This window comes from Protomyctophum parallelum (assembly GCF_964188405.1).
Source record: "Protomyctophum parallelum genome assembly, chromosome: 14".
NCBI lineage: Eukaryota > Metazoa > Chordata > Actinopteri > Myctophiformes > Myctophidae > Protomyctophum > Protomyctophum parallelum.
In genome coordinates this window covers 18,686,772-18,709,650 of record NC_139709.1, presented here as the reverse complement: position 1 = coordinate 18,709,650, position 22,879 = coordinate 18,686,772, and the positions used below count along the sequence as shown (strand labels likewise).

At 44.7% G+C, this 22,879-nt stretch overlaps 1 protein-coding gene across 2 annotated transcripts in view; it reads right to left on the bottom strand.

Moving 5' to 3' along the window:
- LOC310871087 (kin of IRRE-like protein 1) overlaps nucleotides 1–22,879 on the bottom strand; it is a 115,130-nt gene that overhangs the window by 39,644 nt on the left and 52,607 nt on the right. The window contains exon 2 of one of the 2 annotated variants that reach the window (XM_083782565.1): nucleotides 11,141–11,305. In XM_083782565.1, the coding sequence (XP_083638691.1) occupies nucleotides 11,141–11,305 (165 nt within the window). The remainder of the gene's footprint in view (nucleotides 1–11,140; nucleotides 11,306–22,879) is intronic. The other variant, XM_083782566.1, reaches the window with a different exon arrangement.

Below are 22,879 nucleotides of genomic sequence, written 5' to 3'. Positions count from 1 at the left end.
CAGATGAGCTAAAGCATTTATTTTAGAACACAATGCTGTACACTTTATATATTTCATATTGTCACTGTCGGGCAAAACCTTGTATCTCTATATTGCATGTTTTTATGTTTTTTATGTACGTACGTATGACTGTTCCGAGCAAAGATATAGCAGAAATGGCCAATCTATAAGCTCACAGAGTTTATAGGTAAGCTATTTACGCACATTTGGAAAAATGTTTTAACAATCGAACTATAAATTCAAATCCCTGTTAGTCTATCTATAAATTGAAGGGATGTCGACAGTATTTGTCTGTGTGTCCTTTGCGTATCTCAAGAACTGTTCAGCCGATAGACTTGGCATGTGTAATGCCATGATGACCCATAAGAGAGAACTCCAAAACCGCCAGTGTTCTTCAGTGATTTTTCATGTTGTGAGTTGTGACAGACGATCGTCATTTATTTCATCCGTAAAATACATTTTGTAAACGCAATCATCGGTTCTTTTGTTATGGGCCCTTGTTTTGGCCAAAAACACATTCTGGGAAAGATAAATGCGTTTTTCGAAATCTGATAATGTGGAGGCGGATGGCAGGCGGTTCACTGCTGTTTTTTTCCGTTGCTTGGCAACCTAGAACCATTCATACGTTGGCGAAGAACGCGATCTATCATAAACCACTGAAAAGATCACATGACGGAGATCTACGTCATCGGCATACAGGGACTGCGTTAACAAGAGCTTGTGACTAAGGCCCCCTTTACACGAGAACGGTATCCATAGAAAACGGCAAAATAAAGTATCGTTTGCGTGGGGTGAAAACGAAACAAAAGTGGAAATCTTTGAAAACGCTGTCTCCTCCCATCTATGTAAACGGCGAAAACGGTGAGCCCGTGAAACTTGTGACATCATGGTTCACGTGGGCTCACGACGCATATGTTTATTATTACATTGATGCAGATCCGTGGGTGATATTTTGAGTTCCTAGAATGGGCAAGCACTCCCTGGCCCGCTCATCCTACGAATGCAAATGTAGCCACTAGCGATGCTGAATGAAGATGATGTAAACAAAAAGCCTTGTGATAGGAAGTAGAACGTAAGTGGTTCTTGTACATGCATGCCTGGTCTATGCTATGGTCTTGCAGTCTGTCACCGCCACATAGCCACCTGGCATGCACATTACAACGTTTTCAGTCATCACAGCGTCTGTGATGTGACTTTTCCGTTTTCTCTGGAGCCTGTTTCCGTCTAAAAGTGGCCTTAATCACTACATTGGAGTGCAGGTTCTTTCATCCATTTAATTCCTGGAAAGTATAACAGTTTTGGACATACAATTGCTTTTCCGTCCGACAGCGACAAGATATATATACTGTACGCACGGTCCCTGGAGAGCGAATCCAACAGATGAGGTACAGCCTGCGGAAGTTCTACACCATTTATGTCAGCAGTAGCAGGGGACAAAAATAATGCACATCCTTTGTCCGGGTGCCAAGTTAAGCAAAGAGTTGATGAAAACAACAGAGCTCAGAATACGCATTAAATAAATTGCTTCCGAAACGGTTTTTATTTTACTAGAACGACGTTTCGAGTCCTCACTGGGGCTCTCCCTCAGGCGCCCCTATATATGATTTGAACATCAACTTTTAATACGCCCGACCACTTCCAATTATATCTCAGCTATATTTCTTTTTAAGTTCTCGCTGTGGAGGAAGGAGGAAACTGGCTCTTATTTTTATTTTTTTTACCTAACATTCTAGATGTTTGCAATACAGAACATGAATACAAAGCTCTGTATTCACAGACGGTACCAAAGATGATCTGATCACCAATAATCATGTAAGCATGCCGGGGAACAAAAAATAAGATTCATACACCTACTGTGTATGTATGTTGTGCACACACACACACACACACACACACACACACACACACACACACACACACACACACACACACACACACACACACACACACACACACACACACACACACACACCAAGCAGCACAGACACACACACACCAAGCAGCACAGACACACACACACACACACACACACACACACACACACACACACACACACACACACACACACACACACACACACACACCAAGCAGCACAGACAAACACCCACCAAGCAGCACAGACACAAAGAGAGAGTGAGAGACACAGACAAACACATAGCTCTAGGGCAGGAACAGACCCCTCGGGGTCACACACACACACACACACACACACACACACACACACACACACACACACACACACACACACACAGTTTAATTGTATATGCATGGTGATGATGGGGTGATAGTAGGGGTGTCTACCCTCAGGGTTCCTTGAGGGGGTTCCAAATGGAGCCCTTACAGGTCTGCAACTGTGAGTGTACAAATCAAATCCGTAAGGGTCCATTTGGTTCCATATTTGTACAGTCATGGGAGTCCTTGGAATTAGAAAATGAGAAGCACTGACTGCCATGCAAGGAAAAAAACAGCCACATGTAACAAGGCTCCACATCCCTGGCATTCTGCTCGACGGTCTGGTGGAGAAAACACTCCCGCTTCACACAAAGACATACGTGAGGGTGACGACAGCCCAGTAGGGGGCAGTGTGCGTCCCATCCTCACATGACATCATGGAGGCATTATGGCAAAGCAGACAGACAGACAGTCTTCCTTTCTATATGGGCAGGCAGACAGGCAGGCAAGCAGGCAGTGAGACAGACAGACCCTCCCCCCTCGGTGTGGGGGTGTGTAACTACCGTAAGTATTGGTGGATATTACATCATCCACTGGAGCACCTCACAACATACTCCACTACAAGCACACACAGGAACAATGAACTGACACCACTGATGCCTGCAGGTGCTGCTAAACGGATGGGGAGGCGTGTGCGTGTGTGTGTGTGTGTGTGTGTGTGTGTGTGTGTGTGTGTGTGTGTGTGTGTGCATATCTCACATTCATATACGGCAACATGAGAGTCAGACTAATATTAGGGGCACAATGTATGCAAGCTTGGAAAAGACATAATATACATAATATATACATTGTTTGATGTATTTGCATAGAAACCCACATCCGTGTACAGTACTCACACACACACACACACACACACACACACACACACACACACACACACACACACACACACACACACACACACACACACACACACACACACACACACACACACACACACACACACAATTTAATTGTACCATGCATGGTGATGATGGGAGTATAAGCTTATTCCAGTCACTAAGCCCTCTTGCTGCATGGGCTTTAGTGTGAGTCACAGGTGAGAGGAAAGCCTATAGCATTGTGTGTGTGCAGTGTGTGTGTGTGCGTGTGGGTGTGCGTGTGCCCCCACGTGCGCTGGTGTAATTTGAAATATATATGTACTGGCGTCCTCAGTGAATGTATAATTCCCATCTCATGTGTGGGTGAGCAGAGTGCAGGTATACGCAATTACGCGTTCGCTGCTACACAATACACACACGCTAGTCATCAAATGTTTCCTAGCGCGTGTAAATCCATAAGTGGCATTATGGCATGTTATTATACTGTTCCACAGCCTTCTTCTATAATATACTGTATACAGTCAGACAACCTCTGGCGTATTTTACCTCTACAGGTCCATTTGGTCACATTTGGACACTCACAGACAGAGTTAGAAAGGGATGAATTAACAGAGGATTTGACTGCGTGTACAGTATATAGGACTATATTAGCATCATTGTCTCCTGTCTCGGGAAATACAAGGAATTCACAGGGCTTAGGTCGTTCAGTGCTAACTGAAGTGAATTCACAGGGCTTAGGTCGTTCAGTGCTAACTGAAGTGCCTGTAGTTGTGCTCATAGAGTAATAAAAGGATAGAGACCGAACCAGAGAGTTAGCTCCCCCCCCCACCCCCCGCTATTCATTTCGATGGAAGTTGCTCAGTGGCATTTTGAAGCACCCGGAAGACTGCCGGAAGTACAATTATAACTCAATGGCTCGAGTTAGCGGAAGTTAAAGGACAACTTTAGTTTTTTTCAACCAAGGTTCATGTTTTAGGTTGTTATTAGAGAAACTAAAAGGTGAATGTTAATTTTCTTTCATTTTCTGCTTTCTTTCGTTGTAGGGATTTTAGCTGTTTTTGACAGGGGGGCGGGGGCATTCGAGCATGGGGCTAAATATGTATTTCTTTACAGAATTGTATGGTGATTTTTTTTTTTTATTATTTACTATAGTCCTAATAAACCCCAGGAAATTACATCTGGCCACAGAAGATCACAGGATCTACTGAATGTGAAGGTAGCCTACTGGGGGAAGGCTTATACTGTGTGTATACTGTATAGGCTCAATATGTCAGTTTGTCACATTCAATAGATCCTGTGATCTTTTGTGGCAAGATGTAATTTCTTGGGGTCTAGTAGGACTATAGTAAATAATAAAATAATAAATCACCATACAATTCTGTAAAAATAATACATATTTAGCCCCATGCTCGAATGCCCCTGCCCCCCCGGTCAAAAACAGCTAAAAAACGAAAGAAAGCAGAAAATGAAAGAAAATTAACATTCACCTTTTAGTTTCTCTAATAACAACCTAAAACATGAACCTTGGTTGAAAAAAACTAAAGTTGTCCTTTAAGCCCGGACCTCAAATTTGAGGTCCGGGATGACGTCACAGTACGTCCGTCCACCTCCATGAACGTGCTGCAGTTCCACTTTTCGCCAGTAGGTAGTGGCAGCTTCAACGTTGGGATTACTGGGGGCATGGTTTGAATCCGGCTTTGTCGAGCGTCTATAAACGAACGCAATTGGAGCGTGTTCAGGGAGAGGGAAGCCGGGCAGGGAGGGTTACATTTGTCACTGCACATAGCCTACTCCTACATGCTGGGGGTGGCACCTGTCACTGCACATAGCCTACTGCTACATGCTGGGGGTGGCACCTGTCACAGCATGTAGCCTACTGCTACATGCTGGGGGTGGCACCTGTCACTGCACATAGCCTACTGCTACATGCTGGGGGTGGCACCTGTCACTGCATGTAGCCTACTCCTACATGCTGGGGGTGGCACCTGCCACTGCATGTAGCCTACTGCTACATGCTGGGGGTGGCACCTGTCACTGCATGTAGCCTACTGCTACATGCTGGGGGTGGCACCTGTCACTGCACATAGCCTACTGCTACATGCTGGGGGTGGCACCTGTCACAGCAGTAGCCTACTGCTACATGCTGGGGGTGGCACCTGTCACTGCATGTAGCCTACTGCTACATGCTGGGGGTGGCACCTGTCACTGCATGTAGCCTACTGCTACATGCTGTGGGTGGCACCTGTCACTGCACATAGCCTACTGCTACATGCTGGGGGTGGCACCTGTCACTGCACGTAGCCTACTGCTACATGCTGGGGGTGGCACCTGTCACTGCATGTAGCCTACTGCTACATGCTGGGGGTGGCACCTGTCACTGCATGTAGCCTACTGCTACATGCTGGGGGTGGCACCTGTCACTGCATGTAGCCTACTGCTACATGCTGGGGGTGGCACCTGTCACTGCATGTAGCCTACTGCTACATGCTGGGGGTGGCACCTGTCACTGCATGTAGCCTACTGCTACATGCTGGGGGTGGCACCTGTCACTGCATGTAGCCTACTGCTACATGCTGGGGGTGGCACCTGTCACTGCACGTAGCCTACTGCTACATGCTGGGGGTGGCACCTGTCAGTATAGGGAGTGTTGGGCGGAAGGAGTAGGATGAAGACTACATCCCTGGCAGGTGAGCCAGTAGGATGCAGCAGTGACAACACAGATAAGTGTGTGGGGAGGAATCAATTGCCATAACGGGGAAATTGATGGGGTAATTAGGTGAACTACACTCCCTCTGCCAACCTGGGGAGAGCAACGGACTGAGCTCATGCTTCCCTCTATGCAAGAGGAGTCCAAGACGCTTCTTTTCACGTGACCGGGGGGGAGTTTCCCCGGTTGGATGTAGCGCGTGGAAGGATTCCAACCAGTTCCTTTCCCCCATTTGTAAATACTCCAGTAAATTCAAATTAACTCAAAATGTTATTTAGGTACAGTACACCTCTGCAGAAATACAAGGAATGCATGGGGATGTTGGAGCAGGCGAGAACACTTTGACAGCGTGTGTGTGTGTGTGTGTGTGTGTGTGTGTGTGTGTGTGTGTGTGTGTGTGTGTGTGTGTGTGTGTGTGTGTTTCACAGAGGCATGCTGACAAAACATGTTGGAAACAGGACAAAAGGACCTCATGGATGAGTTTGTGAAGCGAGGAGAATGGAAAGAAAGAACCGAAGGCCGGACAGTGGATGACGGTGAGACAAAAGCAAGAAAGAAAGAAAGAAAGAGAGGTGTTTATCAAATTCATGATGTTAAAGTCGCTGACTCCTCACTTGAAAGACATTGCAAGGACAAAGGAGAGAGAGAGAGAGAGAGAGACAGAGACAGAGACAGAGACAGAGACAGAGACAGAGAGAGAGAGAGAGAGAGAGAGAGAGAAGAGAGGATGAGTACAGCAAAATGCTAGGGGGACATGCAGAGAGAGGGAGGGGCAGAGAGAGAAAAAGGGGTGGTGCAATGACCTTTAGTGAACTTGTGAATTAAATTGAATTGAACGTGTACTTCACATCGCATCTCAGATCATCACTTGTGTACATTTGTTTGTGTGTGTGTGTGTGTGTGTGTGTGTGTGTGTGTATGTGTGTGTGTGTGTGTGTGTGTGTGTGTGTGTGTGTGTGTGTGTGTGTGTGCGTGCGTGCGTGCGTGCGTGCGTGCGTGCGTGCGTGCGTGCGTGCGTGCGTGTCCGTGCGACGTGCGTGCCTGTGTTTATGTATGCTTGTGTGAGAGAGCATGCATTTGAATATCTAAGCGAGTGTAAAGTCCATAATCAAAAGTGGGTGCATGCGCCTGTTTAAGAATTCAACGCACATGCTTTGGATTCTCATGCTTCTATGATCTCTAAACATGTTCATCTCTTCATATTTTCCTCAGTTTCTCAATGCTGATTCCAGGGAACACCAGGGTGTCCAAATGGACCTCTGCGGGTCTGTGGCTGAGAGTGAACAAATGGAACCAATTGCAATTTGCACACACTCAGAGTTCAATTAAAACAGATGATTTTACAGTGTAGATTGGTGTCACAGAGGAAACAAAAAATTAAATTTGTTCAATTTGAATTACAGACCTGTAAGGGTCCATTTGGACTCCTGGTAGGCCCCAGACCAGTCGTTGAGAAACATGGCTCTAGCAGACAATTTGACATGTTAGCTGTATGCACCTGCACTGTGGGATTGACCCTAATCGTGTTTCTAATTGGAGGCAGGTGTGCTTTGAATCTTGTTTGGCACTGATGATGAAGGGGTAACCGTAACCTCTAGTGAGGTTTCCCTGTGTGCACTATTTCAGCTTTGTACATTTTATGCACCATACGTACTCGTATACACAAAGACAGTGTTTTCTGTTTTGTTTAGTCTTTTTATAATCTGACATGGGATATAACCTCAAGTGGCGGCTGTTCGTAAAGCTAACTACAGCGGAGACAGTGCTGCCATGTGGGGCTGAGACATGGACACTGAGTCAGTACTGCTGTATGGGGCTGAGGCATGGACCCTCACAGTGGAGTCAGTACTGCTGTATGGGGCTGAGACATGGACCCTCACAGTGGAGTTAGTAATGCTGTATGGGGCTGAGACATGGACCCTCACAGTGGAGTCAGTAATGCTGTATGGGGCTGAGACATGGACCCTCACAGTGGAGTCAGTAATGCTGTATGTGGCTGAGACATGGACCCTCACAGTGGAGTCAGTAATGCTGTATGGGGCTGAGACATGGACCCTCACAGTGGAGTCAGTAATGCTGTATGGGGCTGAGACATGGACCCTCACAGTGGAGTCAGTAATGCTGTATGGGGCTGAGACATGGACCCTCACAGTGGAGACGTGGAGTCAGTAATGCTGTATGGGGCTGAGACATGGACCCTCACAGTGGAGTCAGTAATGCTGTGTGGCTGAGACATGGACCCTCACAGTGGAGTCAGTAATGCTGTATGTGGCTGAGACATGGACCCTCACAGTGGAGTCAGTAATGCTGTGTGGCTGAGACATGGACCCTCACAGTGGAGTCAGTACTGCTGTATGGGGCTGAGACATGGACCCTCACAGTGGAGTCAGTAATGCTGTATGTGGCTGAGACATGGACCCTCACAGTGGAGTCAGTAATGCTGTGTGGCTGAGACATGGACCCTCACAGTGGAGTCAGTAATGCTGTATGTGGCTGAGACATGGACCCTCACAGTGGAGTCAGTAATGCTGTATGGGGCTGAGACATGGACCCTCACAGTGGAGTCAGTAATGCTGTATGGGGCTGAGACATGGACCCTCACAGTGGAGTCAGTAATGCTGCGTGGCTGAGACATGGACCCTCACAGTGGAGTCAGTAATGCTGTATGGGGCTGAGACATGGACCCTCACAGTGGAGTCAGTAATGCTGTATGTGGCTGAGACATGGACCCTCACAGTGGAGTCAGTAATGCTGTATGGGGCTGAGACATGGACCCTCACAGTGGAGTCAGTAATGCTGTATGTGGCTGAGACATGGACCCTCACAGTGGAGTCAGTAATGCTGTGTGGCTGAGACATGGACCCTCACAGTGGAGTCAGTAATGCTGCGTGGCTGAGACATGGACCCTCACAGTGGAGTCAGTAATGCTGTGTGGCTGAGACAGCACCGCAGGAAAAAGGCGTCTAATGCTACGAATGGCACTTTTGTGTCACATGGGGCGGACCACAAAAACACCACCAGAAAAACACCACCACAACAAAGGACCTCTACGCGGGGGACTCCCATAGGTCACAGACGAGGTCAGAGAGAGAAGGATGAGGCTGGCTGGGCACAGTGTGTGTGTGCCTGTGTGTGAGGCACCCGGAACTGGTGGTGAGCAAACTGACACAACGTACAGTAAGTGACTGGCTCCATTGTTTTGGCGATTTAATGTCCCAATTAGTTTCTGTTTGGAATGTTTCTCACATTGTGGGGTGTTGAACATGTATGGATGAATTGTTGTTCATTGATTATTAGGTGAAAGTGATTGTGGCGTTATGTCTTAAATAGGATATCCATAAATATTGGCATAGTGAGGGCAAACATAGTGGCAATCAAAATCTCCTGTAGGAAGGTTTTGTTGTGGGCGAAAAATACTTGATAATAATAATTGAACAGAGAGCATTTATTTTAAGGATTTAAAGGTGCTGTACAGTAAAGTGATATTCTGGTTTAAAAGCGAAAGCTCTATATTCTGATAGTAATCGTTGTTGAGGTGTTTGTTCGGTAACGGCCGGGGTCTCCTCGTCTCTAAACAGAAAATAGCTTTTCTGGTGAAATAATTTCACCCAATCAGGAGAGAGAGAACGCCACAAAGACCATTTATCAGCCGGTGTTCCAGTTCCAGCTGCGTCTGCTCGTTTATTTGTCTCACCTGCTTCCAATTTCACTTGTTTATCTTGCACTCTTCTATGACTTCTCTCTCCTGATTGGATGAAACTGGTATCCTGACCTGAAAAAGTATGTTCTGCTGGAGCTGGACAGACCCCTGTTAACTGAACAAACACTTTATAGCAATGACTATAAAGACTGGAATATAGAGCTATTTAACACACAAACAAATAAAAGACTGGCAGTGCAAAGCCCTATTTCTACTTAAAGTAGGTTATATGCATGGAAAATAGACAAACGCATCACGGATGCTACATTTTATGATGGTGGTGATCGGCTATTCCCAGTGCACAATACTCCAATTTACAACACACAAAATTACAAATCATTCTTTTCTACAACATTCTAACTAATTCAATCTCTATTCTGGAAGTCTGGACGTGTACTGTATAGGCTTTTGAGTTTTGACCACTGAGACAGTCCATCATTGACTTCCTGACAACCAAATCTCACAACACTGCCGAGCCAGAAGCAATACATGCCACTGTGTAGATGCCCCAATACAGTTATACTGTACTGTGTGCACATCGAAAAACAACCTAATGCCTAATGTAATACAACCAAGTGATGTGAAAACAACCTAACCCTGAACCGATTATAGTACCAATGTAACCAAAATAGTGTTTGTTCACAAGCCACTCCAGCCGGCTCACATTGACTCCAATGTCTGTCTGAACTTCTGCCTGAGTCCTTATTGTACTCGAATATTCTGTAAGATTTCTTTGAGGCAATTGCTGTTCGTTTGCCTAAAACAAAAGCTATCAAAACTATTATTTAGCATTGTGCAGTGGTCTCTCCTTCCTCCTCAATGGGTTTTTTTTGTTGCCTGAAATAAATCACTATACAGGACCTTTCAGGGCCCTTTTTCTTCCTCCAGTGACCACATACATCAAGTGCTACATTATTATAGGACTTTTAGCTGCACACAGCGCGCCAGCCAGCCCTGCTGTCAGCAGGGACTCAGGGACTGCATGGTGCACAGTGTTCAATGTCTTGATCACAGCAACACTATGCCATGGACACAGCAGCGCCGGTGGTGACTGACACACTGGCTCTTGTAGGGATGATGGAAACTGTGACCCTCGGATTACAATACAGCCCCAGTCGAAACCACTAGACCCCCTGATGGCTCGCACAGCCTCCTCTCCCCCTCGGCGCTCCAGTCTTTGTGTGTTATCAGGCCCGATTGTTAATACTGCTGCCGAAAATGACGCATATTTTTACTGCAGCACTTCATTGTAAGTCACTCTGGATGAAAAGTGTCACCCTTAATAAATGGATGAAATGTAAAAATGTGAAGTCTGTTTTTTTCCCCCTTCCTTGTCTGCAGTGTAAGATTTTCCCCCTCTGGCAGAATTTTATATTTAACTTTTGCTAAGAATGTTGAACTTCTAATATACACTCCTTCGTGCTGTACGGCACGACACGGTCTGGTCCGGGGACCCCCAGGGGTCCAAATGGACACTTACGGGCCTGTAACTATGATAGCACATTGACAGTGTACAAATTAAACCTAATTTGATTCCATTTGTATGCTGTCGGAGTTGATTGAACACTGAGGATTTTATAGATAAAAAATAAATAGTATCAAATATGGGTCTGTGGGCTAATGCATATCAAACTAGGGGTTCTTGAAATGGAAAAAGGTTGAGAATAATAGTTTCCGTACAGGGCCCGATCTCACCTCGCAGGCCCTCTCCGATCCCCAGGGCCAGCCCGTCCTTGGTCCACTGGACGATGCCTGTGTAGTTGAAGACCACGCAGGACAGAGCCACCTTCTCCCCGAGCACCACCGACTGGTCTGCAGGTTCCTGGGAGAAACGCACGCACCAGCCTGGGGAGAGAGGTAGGATTACAACCTGCTCTATAGGCCACAAAAAGAACATGTTAACAATTTTAAAATTGCGATGCGAGTCATTGTATTTGGAGACATTGGCTATTTTCAGCATTTTCTAGCTGTCTAGTCTAGAAGAGTGTCTGTCTGTCTGTCTTGGAATCCGCTGGACTGATCAGCACCAAAGGTCTTGTGCACACTGCCAGTATAAGACACAGAAGTAACACACATTCGTATGTTTATACTTTTTGAAATAGTGGTCTCCGCCAGGCCGAAGGCATGGCCAAGACTATGTTTTGCACCCTGTCTGTCTGTCCGTCCGTCCGTCCGTCAGGTCTTTCACATTTTTCATATTCCATCCTGATTGTGATTGATGACTGACATCACAGACTGGCAACATGAAGTCCCAGATTGGCGTGGAGCTAAATTCAGATTCACATTCCAAACAAAGCATCTACACTATTCTAATTATGCTGGGTTCATTGTCTTTCTTTGAGAATGCTGTTAACAATATACATCTTGATTTGACGTCAATGTTTAAAACGTGGTTTTACCATCACATCATTACAAGTCCAGAAGGGTTTTTGTCATGGAGTTAACTTTCCTTCAGTATCTTTATGGCTTCTGGAGAGACTTAGTAGTCAAGCAGTGTTTTTTCTATGTTTTTTATTGAATGCAGATTTTGGGGCAGTCGAGGACATTTTCAGAGCCCACAATAACATTTCTGAAGAAAAGCATTTGTTTGTTGGAATTTCTTCTGGAACTCCTTCCTCCATAAGACTATTTGGACAACTGTATCTTTAGTTTTGCAAGCGGAGGAAAATGAGTTGCCAAGTATATGCACCGGTATAAGTTTGTGTCTGCAGTACAGTGTGTGTACTGTGTTTTACTATGCCTGTGAAAGCCAAATGTTCCCACCAGTATAGTAGAATTAGAGTAATAGACGCTGTGAGGACCATTTTCCTGGTCCTCACAAGAGAAACGGTTTTATGGTTAGGGTTGACGTTACGGTCGATTTATCATTAGTCACGCGGCACTGTTGTGTACCGGGAATAGCAGATCTACAAGCTCACAACGTTTCGCAGCACGGTACAATGTGAGCTTGTAGATCGGCTATTTCGGTCTTATGGTTGGGGTTAAAAATGTCAAATATGTGAAAAAAATGGCATTCATAAAATCAACATCCTAAAAATTTGTCTTCACAACTGTATACAAACGCGTGCGTGCGTGCGTGCACATGTGCTTGTGCAATATTGTGCCATTTGTAAGCACGGCTTGTGCGAGGAAAAAACAAAATGATGGGTAAGCTGCGGAACAGCCTCCTCTTTCTCATCTTCCTACAAAAGATGTGCTTACATGCACAGTTCCTGCGCTGACAAAAGCCTGGTGGCGGGCGTCGTGTTGCCAAAAACACCAATTAAACGAAACGAGAAAACACGTTGGGATGCGAGGGGCCACGCGCACACCGCCCTCAAAAAGCCTGGTTTGTGCTTTAGTTGAATATGCGCAATCTACAAGCTCACTACGGTTGGCGTTGGGATGCGTCGTGAGCTGGTAGAGCGCCTCGTTTCGACGCGTATAGTATTTGTCAGGTGAGGAGAGGGGGGGGGGGGGGGGGGGGGGGGAGCAGAGTGCTGTTTTCATTCGTTTGCATCATCAGGTAAAATGGTTTCATATCCCACTGGCACTCTTGCAGGAGGGTGCATTAATTAAGGGGGATGGAACCAAACTGGAGTGTGTGCGTGTGTGTGTGTGCCACAGATGACATGGTGCATATGAATGTACTGCATATGGTGAGAAGCACGCACATGCACGGCGGCCGTGTGTACGCACAATGTGTACACACAGAGTGCATGCTTATACTGTACACACAACACACACACACACACACACACACACACACACACACACACACACACACACACACACACAGCTAACACAAACTAAATCATACACATGCATGTGCATTTCCACCCACACAACAAGACATACGGTACTATATAGTATAGGCATGTTTGCAATCTAGCACACATGTTAACTATGTTGCGCGCGCGCACACACTCTCTCTCTCTCTCTCTCTCTCTCTCTCTCTCTCTCTCTCACACACACACACACACACACACACACACACACACACACACACATGCACAGTCACAAAGAGTTGGTGTTTGTCTTCCTGGAGGCTATTCTTTTCTGGGATCACGGTTAAAACAATCCTATTAGCTAATTAAGGCAGAACGGGTTAATAAAGAGGGTGGTGCGGGGGGGGGGGGGGTCCCATGGGGATTCAGACACAAAGCGGGGAGATTTCCTGATTTGTCAGGAGGATTACGGGAGCCGTCGCGTTATTTCCGCGGAAGGCTCCTTTTATAATGAAGTAGAAAGAAAGTCTTTATTCTTCTGTGAGACAAACTCCACTTTGATGTTGTAACATAGTTTTCCTCTGTGGTGGCTTTACAACCAACGATGGGTATCTTGATTTCAACGGTGCCGATAGCAGGCTTAGCTAAAAATATAGTTTTTCTGCAAATCAATATGGGATTTCATATTGTTGTCATTACATGGAGCGTGATTGGTTTCTTATCGGGACGTTTCTTATCACACAAAAAATATGTACTTTAATTAACAAAGGCTAATCATTGTTCTCAATCACTGCACCCCGAGAGAGAGAGAGAGAGAGAGAGAAAAAAGGATTTCACATTCTGTGTCATTTATTTCCGCACACATACAGGAAGAGTGGACGAGAGACATTCCAAAATGTAAAGATTTACCCTTCAACTTTTCTTATGCCCAAAATGTCTCGCTATTACTTTTAGAATCTGATCTCAGGTCAGAACTCAGAATGGGTTAATTACCATTTTCCAAATATTGTATTGCCAATTTGACATTGAGGTGGCAACTCTTCCTTGGTGCCCACTATTCCTGTTACCCTGAAAGTGGCCAATCTACATCACCGCATCACGTTGCGTTGTGAGTTTGTAGATCAGCTATTCTGGGTATAAAGCAGCCTGTAGCGGTTCTAGGTACATGTACTATACCTCTCTCCAGGACTGACAGAACATCCTCACAGCAGTGTCTACTCTCTTCTACACTGTGCAGCACTGTCTGTCTGCCCCCATAAAGAGAATAATAAGCAGACCGGCCTGCCAACTCTCCAAGAAAGAAAGAAGGAAGGGAGAAAAAAATAAAATAAAAGGTTTTACAGCCTTGGATTAAAATACTACGCCGTCACCCTTGCACCAGGCATTGGTAATTCAAAATAGGACATCACAGTTAGTCATCAAAACCCACCAGCGGAGGAGATAAAATGTTGTTGATTTATCTTGTGGTCCCGTGCCAACAGGGGCTTGTTTGTTTGTGTTTGTGTGAGCTATACGTACTCTGCAGGAAAATGGCTGCACTGAATGTCAGGAAACTCTCAGCCACGTTCGGAGGGCATGCAGTGGGCTCCATAGATCAACTGATTACGGCCCAGTACATTCTGGGGGTTAACTGAGTCAAGATTGAAGGTCAGAGAAATGGTAGAACTGGGTTTTTCATCCATATCTTTATTATTTGGTGAGTTAGTAGTGTGTGTGCATGAGTGCATGCGTCCGTGCGTGTGTATTCTTCCCCTCTTTCTCCACACTTTAGCTCTTGCCATTTCTCAATTTATTCCTTCCTGTCACTAGCTTTCATACTGTAACATTGATTAAGGGCACGGTGGCACAGTTGGTAGTGCTGTCGCCTCACAGCTAGAAGGTCCTGGGTTCGATTCCCGCTGGGGACGCTGTGGGCACTGGCGGCGTGTTCCCTCCTCCGCGTCATCAGTGCCCATACCCGAGGCGGGGGTTGGCGAAAGGGCCTTTCTGTGTGGAGTTTGCATGTTCTCCCCGTGTCCCCTAGGATAGATACCCTCACAAAAACATGCAGTAATCCTGGTCTCTAAAACTACCTCCCCCTGGCCAGCCGGGGCGCCTGATGGAGGGGAAAGGAACTGGTCGGAATAACGTGTCCCTTCCACGCGCTACGTCCGGCCGGGGAAATTCCCCCCTGTCAGGTGAAAAGGAGCAGCTTGGACTCCTCATGCATAGAAGGAGGCATGAGGTCAGTCCGCTGCCCCCCCAGGTTGGCAGAGGAAGTGTAGCTCCCAGGATTACATTAGATAATTGGCACTGGGTGAAAAGAAAAAACTGGGTTACAAAATCGTGGGATAAAAAAAAAAGAAAAAAGAAAAAAAACATTGATTAAGGGCTATCAAACTTGTGTTGACTTAACGTTGAGTTATTTCTGAGCTATAAACCTATCCGTTGAAGACTGGGTTCAGAGTTTCGGAGGTCAAGGTTATCAGTCAAAATGACATATATTATTTACACATCCCCCTCGCTGTATTTTGGTGTTTTCACTGTTTGTTTTGGCAGCCCAACAAACGCAAACAGTGAAAACATTGGTAAAATATGTATTTATTGTTTTGTTATGTAAACACAGGTTACAGTTACATCCACCTATGCCATGTTTACTCTGCTCAACAAATAGGAAGGCACAGTTTTGTCAAAATCTTTGACCATTCGTGACCTTGAAAGGTCATAGCCTAATCATAGTCATTATGTTACAAGGTGGATCTATGTCTAAAGCTTGTTCTGTTTGACCACTTAGTTGAAACACAACGCGCCCCACCCCCGCCCTTTTTTGAGGGGAAACATCCGCCAGAAATAGGCGATATACTGTACAAGCTAAACATTGTAGATCAGCTATACTGTATTTCTGTTGAAGATATTTGCAGTAGAAGGAAACAAGAGCAGACCAATTAAGTACAGTCGCAACTCAGGTCCATTTCGTATCACTAAGACCAGAGGGTTTAAGTCTTTATACTGTTAAACCCAGCATGACTATTCTGGGGGGAAACATATATTCGCCAAAAATTGACGATCTACAAGCTCACAACGCGTCGCATTGCGACAGGTTGTGATTGTGATTGTCTATTTTTGGCAAAGATATTTGGTGTAGAGACTAGAGAGGTCCATTTCTTCTGCCTTCCCGGCACCATTTTGTTCACTGTAGTGTCAGCGGTGACTTATGACTATAGGGCGTGTTGCAGACAGTGTGTGTGCATCCCTGAGGAGGAGGGGCTGAAACAATGGCTGTCGGCGTCGGATAAGAACAAAGGTCAACGTTGAGACTCTGAAAATGTTGATCTGTGTAGTAAGGTATTTAAACACGTACAGTACGTAAGACATGCCCATGGTGTCGCATTGTGATGCATTATGATGAGCTTGTTGTAGATCTTGCTGTTTTCGCTATTAATGTCTCTGTTAAGATCGCTATTAATGGAAAATCGTTATTGTATTATTTGCGTAAATACCTATTTATGACGTGGTTAAGGTTTGTATAGGAACATGTAGCGTACAGACACATACTGTGTTGTTCAGTTTCACAGTGGCATGTTGGAGCTACAGTACGTGCACGCACACACGCACGCACGCACTTGTCTGTTGTTTTTCCAAGGCTGCAGTGGAGCCACGTGGTAATGACCTGTGGTCTTATCGACGTTGTTGGACAATAAAGTGTGAGAGCAGTAAAAACACACAACACAAGGCAACCTGCTCTCTGTTGGCTGTTTTCCTATAAAGAGGAAGACATCAGCCACCCGCCAGGGGACACAACCTTCAGTGGCAGAAAAGGCATATACTCACAATTAGAGATGTCCCGATCACGTTTATTTGCTCCCGATCTGATTCCGATCATTTGATTTTGAGCATCTGCCGATACCGATCTGATATTTATATTTTTTATAAAACACGTTTATGCCATATCACAATAGTACAATATCCCAAATCACAGACAATAGCAGTCTAATATTATGATATGGATATAATATTGATACTAGGGATGTCCCGATCACGTTTTTTGTCTCCTGATTCGATCATTTGAAAATGACTTGATCTGCCCCGATTTCCGATCACCCGATCCGATCGGGACACAATTTTTTCTTAAGTAAAAGTAGCAATACTGCAACGTAGAAATACTCTGTTACAAGCTAACATCGGGAATTCAAAATGTACTTGAGTGAAAGTACAAATTATTATGCAGAATGTCCAATTTCGAGTTTTCAAATGTAGGCCTATACATCAATCTTCTGAAAATAGGTAACAATGCGTCGCATTTCAAATGAAGTGGTTAATGTATGTTTTGTAATTTTTTTAAATCAAAATCTACAAAGTAACTATAGTAAATAAATGTAGTTTAGTAGTACAATATTTGGATCTGAGATGTACAGTAGTTGGAACCTCAAAATGGACCTCAAAGGACCTCAAAATGTTACTTAAGTACAGCACTTGAGCAAATGTACTCGGTTACTTTCCCCCAGTCATCAGCCACCCGCCATGCATGGGACAGAAGCTTGATGTGCTATCTTGACTATCACATGAGTGATTTACATATGGGTCACGTTATGCATGATTTATGCACACTCTTACAAGTTTAGACCCCCCCCCCCTCCTCAATGTAGTGTAGTAGTCTCCACTGAACAACACAACACACTCCTCTGGGAGAGACCGGTGCACGTACGTGCGTGCGTGCGTGCGCGTGCACTTGTGCGCCTATGTGCATTAGCTCTTATGTGTATGCGCCCAAGAGCATGTTTGTGTGTTTATTGCATGATCGCCTGTCTATGTCATGCTGTGTTTGTGTGTGATGTGTGCTCAAAGTATACAGAAAAAAAAACGTGCATGCGCGCACGCTTGTGTGTGCGTGCGTGCGTGCGTGTGTGTGTGTGTATGTGTGTGTGTGTGTGTGTGGGGGGCAGCCTGCAGCCACAGGACTCAGATTGTGTCAGAGTCTCGCTGACAGAGAACAGAGATGTAATTAACCCTACGGGGGGTCCTACCCCCCCCCCCTCCCCTCCACATCTCCTCCTACATCCCTCCCTCCTCCACTTCCGTCTCTCATCCTCTCTCTCTCTCCTCCTTTCCATCCCTACTTCCTCCTCGTCCGTCCCTCTCTCATCCTCTTCCTCCTTTTCATCCCTCCCCCCACTGTCTCTCTCTCTCGCTCTCTCTCTCATCCTTTAACCCTCCCTCCCCCCCCTTCCACTGCCTCCCCTCTCTTCATTTCCTTCCTCCTGCATCTTTCCTCCTCCCTACCCCCCTTCTCTCTCTATAACCACCTTCATCCAACACCCCACAGTTGCTCATCCCTCTTTATCTCCCTCCCTCCCTCCCTCCCTCCCTCCTTACTTTCCTCGATTTCTCCTTCCATCCCTCGCTCCGGGAGGTGAGGTAGGAGGACTTCCACCTCTCCTCCTCCTCGAAACACCGCTGCTCAAATTTCCTCTCTTGCTACTCCCTGGGCTCTCTCTCTCTCTCTCTCTCTCTCTGTATTTCATCACTCTCTTTCCAGGCTCTTTGTTCTTGCGACTGTCATCTCTCTCTTTCTTACACAGTTAACTTATCCCCAAGACTTTCTCTCTCCATCTCTCCTCCATGTATCTCAGCATCTCTATTTTGCTCACTCTTTGACCCCCCCCCCCCCCCCCCCCCCCTCTCTCTCTCTTCCCCCTCCATCTCTCCTCCTGTCTCTCCTTCTTTACGTCTTTGCTTCCCTCTGTGCCTCGGTATACCCTGGGGGTACTGTTACTGTGTAGGTACACTGTTGGTCCCCTCTCTCTCTCTCTCTCTCTCTCTCTCTCTCTCTCTCTCTCTCTCTCTCTCTCTCTCTCTCTCTCACACGCACAGCACAGCATGCACACACACGTTGCGTAATGACACGGCGGCATGATGATAGAGAGATAGATTCTCAATAATGGCCTCCCATTGTCCAGACATATTACCTTTAATACGCTTGTTGTTCGTGTCATTGGTTTCACCGTGGCATTATAGCCTGTTTTTCACTACATTCACCTGGGTGTATTTTGCGGTATAGTAGCTACACCAGCTTCAAGCTGAGCAGAACCATTTTAAGATGATCTTTGCGTTGTGGTTGTGGTTCTAAAATTTTTTAATTTTAATTTGAAGGACCCCCATAACTCTGATAAATGGAAGAGTTACATTACGTTACGCAAGGATCCATTTAGAACGTCCTCTAGGAACCCTGAGGGTCCCTCCTCCCCACTTTGAGAACCACGACTGTATTTAGTGGGTTGTTAAAATATGAGGAGCATTTGAACCTATTAATGATGTATCGTGAGTATGAAACTCAGAGACATACGATAGACTGTATATGATACTGTTTATACAAAGTGGATACAGAATAGAATCTATTCAGTATCTAGACCATCTACAATGTGTGAACAGTATCTTATACACACCTATAGATACTGTAAAGTAAATGTATATACTTTACACATATAGATAGTGTATAAAACACTGACTGCATGCACATTATACAAGGCATGAAAGCAGTACTCTCTCTTCAGGCATTCTGTGATGATGACGCCAGGCCCACTGTGTGACACTACAGCAGCTGAAGAGAAGCCCTCTCTCACAGACAGCGCTTGCAGATAACGTTGCATTCTCAGACTTCTCCCAACCGCAGAAAGAAGCACTTAACTCCGTATACTGTATATTAATATTTAACTCGATATGCGTACAGTGTACGGGAGCAAATTGCAACGTGCTGGATTCCAACATTTGCATACAAATTATATTCCCAGGGCAAATTCACATTACAGAGGTTAAGTGTTTGTAAGGTTTGAATGCGTTATGCACCCTGGGGTGAATATGGGATACTCTTATAATGTTGATATAGTCACACGCATGCATGTTGTGCACAGTGTTAATTTAACTAAGTGTGTACAAATGCACTCTTAAAGGGTCCGTCTTTACAACCACAATTTGTGCTTTTTAGTGTTAGGCACTCTTCAATCAAGACGAGTCACTACAATCTGAGCAAAATTTAGATTTAGCTTTATTGTCTCTATTGCTAAAACACATACACAGTAGAAACATCTGTGTGTTAATTAGTCAATTTATTAGTGTACATTATTTAATGTGCAAATATAACAAATGGATTGTTACAGTTCCATTTAGTTCCATTTGCACACTGCGTTAATCACACCACTGGCAGCTATAAAGATACAGGCTACGACATGAAGATACAAAGATACATCCAACAGGGCGAGCTACAACAGCTACTGTACAAAGTTACAAGGAAGTCCAGCTGGTGTCAACTTAAGATACAAAGCTACAACATTGCTTTGTAGCTTTGTATCTTTTGTATCGACCAGTGTGCTTAAAAGCAGGCTCTGTACCCAAAAATGCCTGTATTTAGCCTGTCCCCAGCAAGTGGTCACAATTTCAAACAGCCAAAAAGGTGTCTAATATACAGACGTCTATATATAGACGTTGAAACAACGTTGTTTCAACGTCTATATAGACGTCAACATTTAGACCTTGATTAGCCATGCTAATCAAGGTCTAAATGTATACAGACGTCTATATATAGACGTTGAAACAACGTTGTTTCAGCGTCTATATATAGACGTCTACATTTAGACCTTGATTAGCCATGCTAATCAAGGTCTAAATGTAGACGTCTAAATGTATACAGACGTCTATATATAGTACTCATTCTTGAGAAAAATGTCCCACACATAAGAGCCTTATTTATGTTAAAAATAAATTCATTATTATTATTATTATTCATAAAAATAAAAGCACTTGTAAAGTTATATGTAATACAGTTGTGTATTCTTATGACATTAATTTAATTATATTTCTTTTCATATTCCATCTGAATTAGTTAAAACTGAATGCAGCTACAAACTAAGATACAAAGCCACGAAGCATATCTGTCGCCATTAAGTCGCTGTTGAAGTGTCGAACGCCAGATGATCAAAAACATAAAAAGTAAAATGTAACTAGCTGACGGAAATCATTTTATTGATAGTTTATCAACATTACAAACAGGAATTTACGTGAGGGGAGATTAAGGTGAATACTTGGTCGTTTTGTAGCTGCAGTTGAAGCCAGCTCAACCTGGATTGTAGCTTTGTACATTTTGCTACAAAACGTTGCTTCAAGTATCTTCATGCTACTGGCTTCTATGGAAATTAATGGTAGACTGTAGGGTTGTCCCGATCGGATTGGGTGATTGGAAATCGGCTCCGATCTCATGATTTTCAAAAAATCGGAATCGGGGAGAAAATATCAGATTTTTAATTGTCTAATTGTCTAAATCTCAAAGAAAGATGTATTATCAATGAGATGTTGTAAAAACTGTCAGAGATCACCAAACAAAGACTAGTCACACTCAGAGGCGTGAAAGACACCTATGATGAAAACAAAGGAAATGCAACCTCCGCTATGCATGATGGCATACAGTAGGTGTCTGTAGTACTGTCTCTGAATGAGAGATTATTTAAGAGTTTTAACTTGACTTCAGTTCTGAACTGTATTCACTCTAATTAACCAATACATCATTATTTTGCAATGATTCCATGCTTTCATAGAAAGAAAAAAAACCCCACAATGACAGTCATTCTAATAAAAGTATAGTCACATTTTGCCTTTCAATAATTGAAAGGCAGACTACACTAGAGTGACATACATTAGGGTATTTGCTATTGTGATATGGCATAAGTGTTGTATAAAATATAAATATCGGATCGGGAAAGATCGGTATCGGTATGTCTCAAAATCAAATGATCGGAAATCGCATCGGGAGCAAAAAAACGTGTTCGGGACATCCGCCCCTAGCAGACTGTTTTGTATCTTCATGCTACTGCCTTCTATGGAAATGAATGGTAGACTGTACACCGTTTTGTATCTTCATTCATGTTACTGGCTTCTATTGAATATTAATGGTGTCAAGAATAGCTACTGGGCCGCATAAGTGTACATTGATTAATCAATACAATGTTATCTGTGGCAGTCAAAGATGATACTCCCTTTCACCTTTATACTAGACACTAGTGCGTCCAATAAATAAGTGCAAAGGTCAGAGCCGTATACACTTAACCACATCAACCACAATCACAACGCGTGGCATTGCGGCACGCTGTAAGCTTGTAAATCTGTATTTCTTTTTGCAAAGCTCTCATTTGATCCGAGCTGGATCTCGCTTTGCAGGGGACTCACATCCTGCTCCGGTCGCAGTGCCTAACTTGAAACGTTATAATGATTTCCACCCTGGGACCTAGATCGTTCATAAACAACAAAATAATCACTCGTTCTTTGTCCGTGACGCTGTCAAGACAATTGATCTCACGGCCCAACCTTTGGATCTCAACTGATGGGGTTGAGAAGCATGGATGGTTCCTATGCGTCAGTAAAGAGGTGCGAGGTCGGTGAGGTGTGTAACCCTAAACTCCCCAGGCACAAGTGCTTGTCTCCCCCGCCCCGCCCCGCCCCCCGGCATGCTGCATTGACCCCCCCCCCCCTCCTCATATTCACATCCCGGCTGTGACCTCAGGTTATGAATTGCCCCCATTCCAACCAACACACAGCACATGGCCAGGGGAGAGCATATGGTGTGTAAGGTGTATCGTGTATGCAATGCGCTGTGTGCGTGTAATTTCGAGAAAAGGCAGCATAGAAAAATTGTGGATTCGAGAGAAAAGGACAGTATTTTAGAGGAGTTTTTCAAAAGTGATCAATG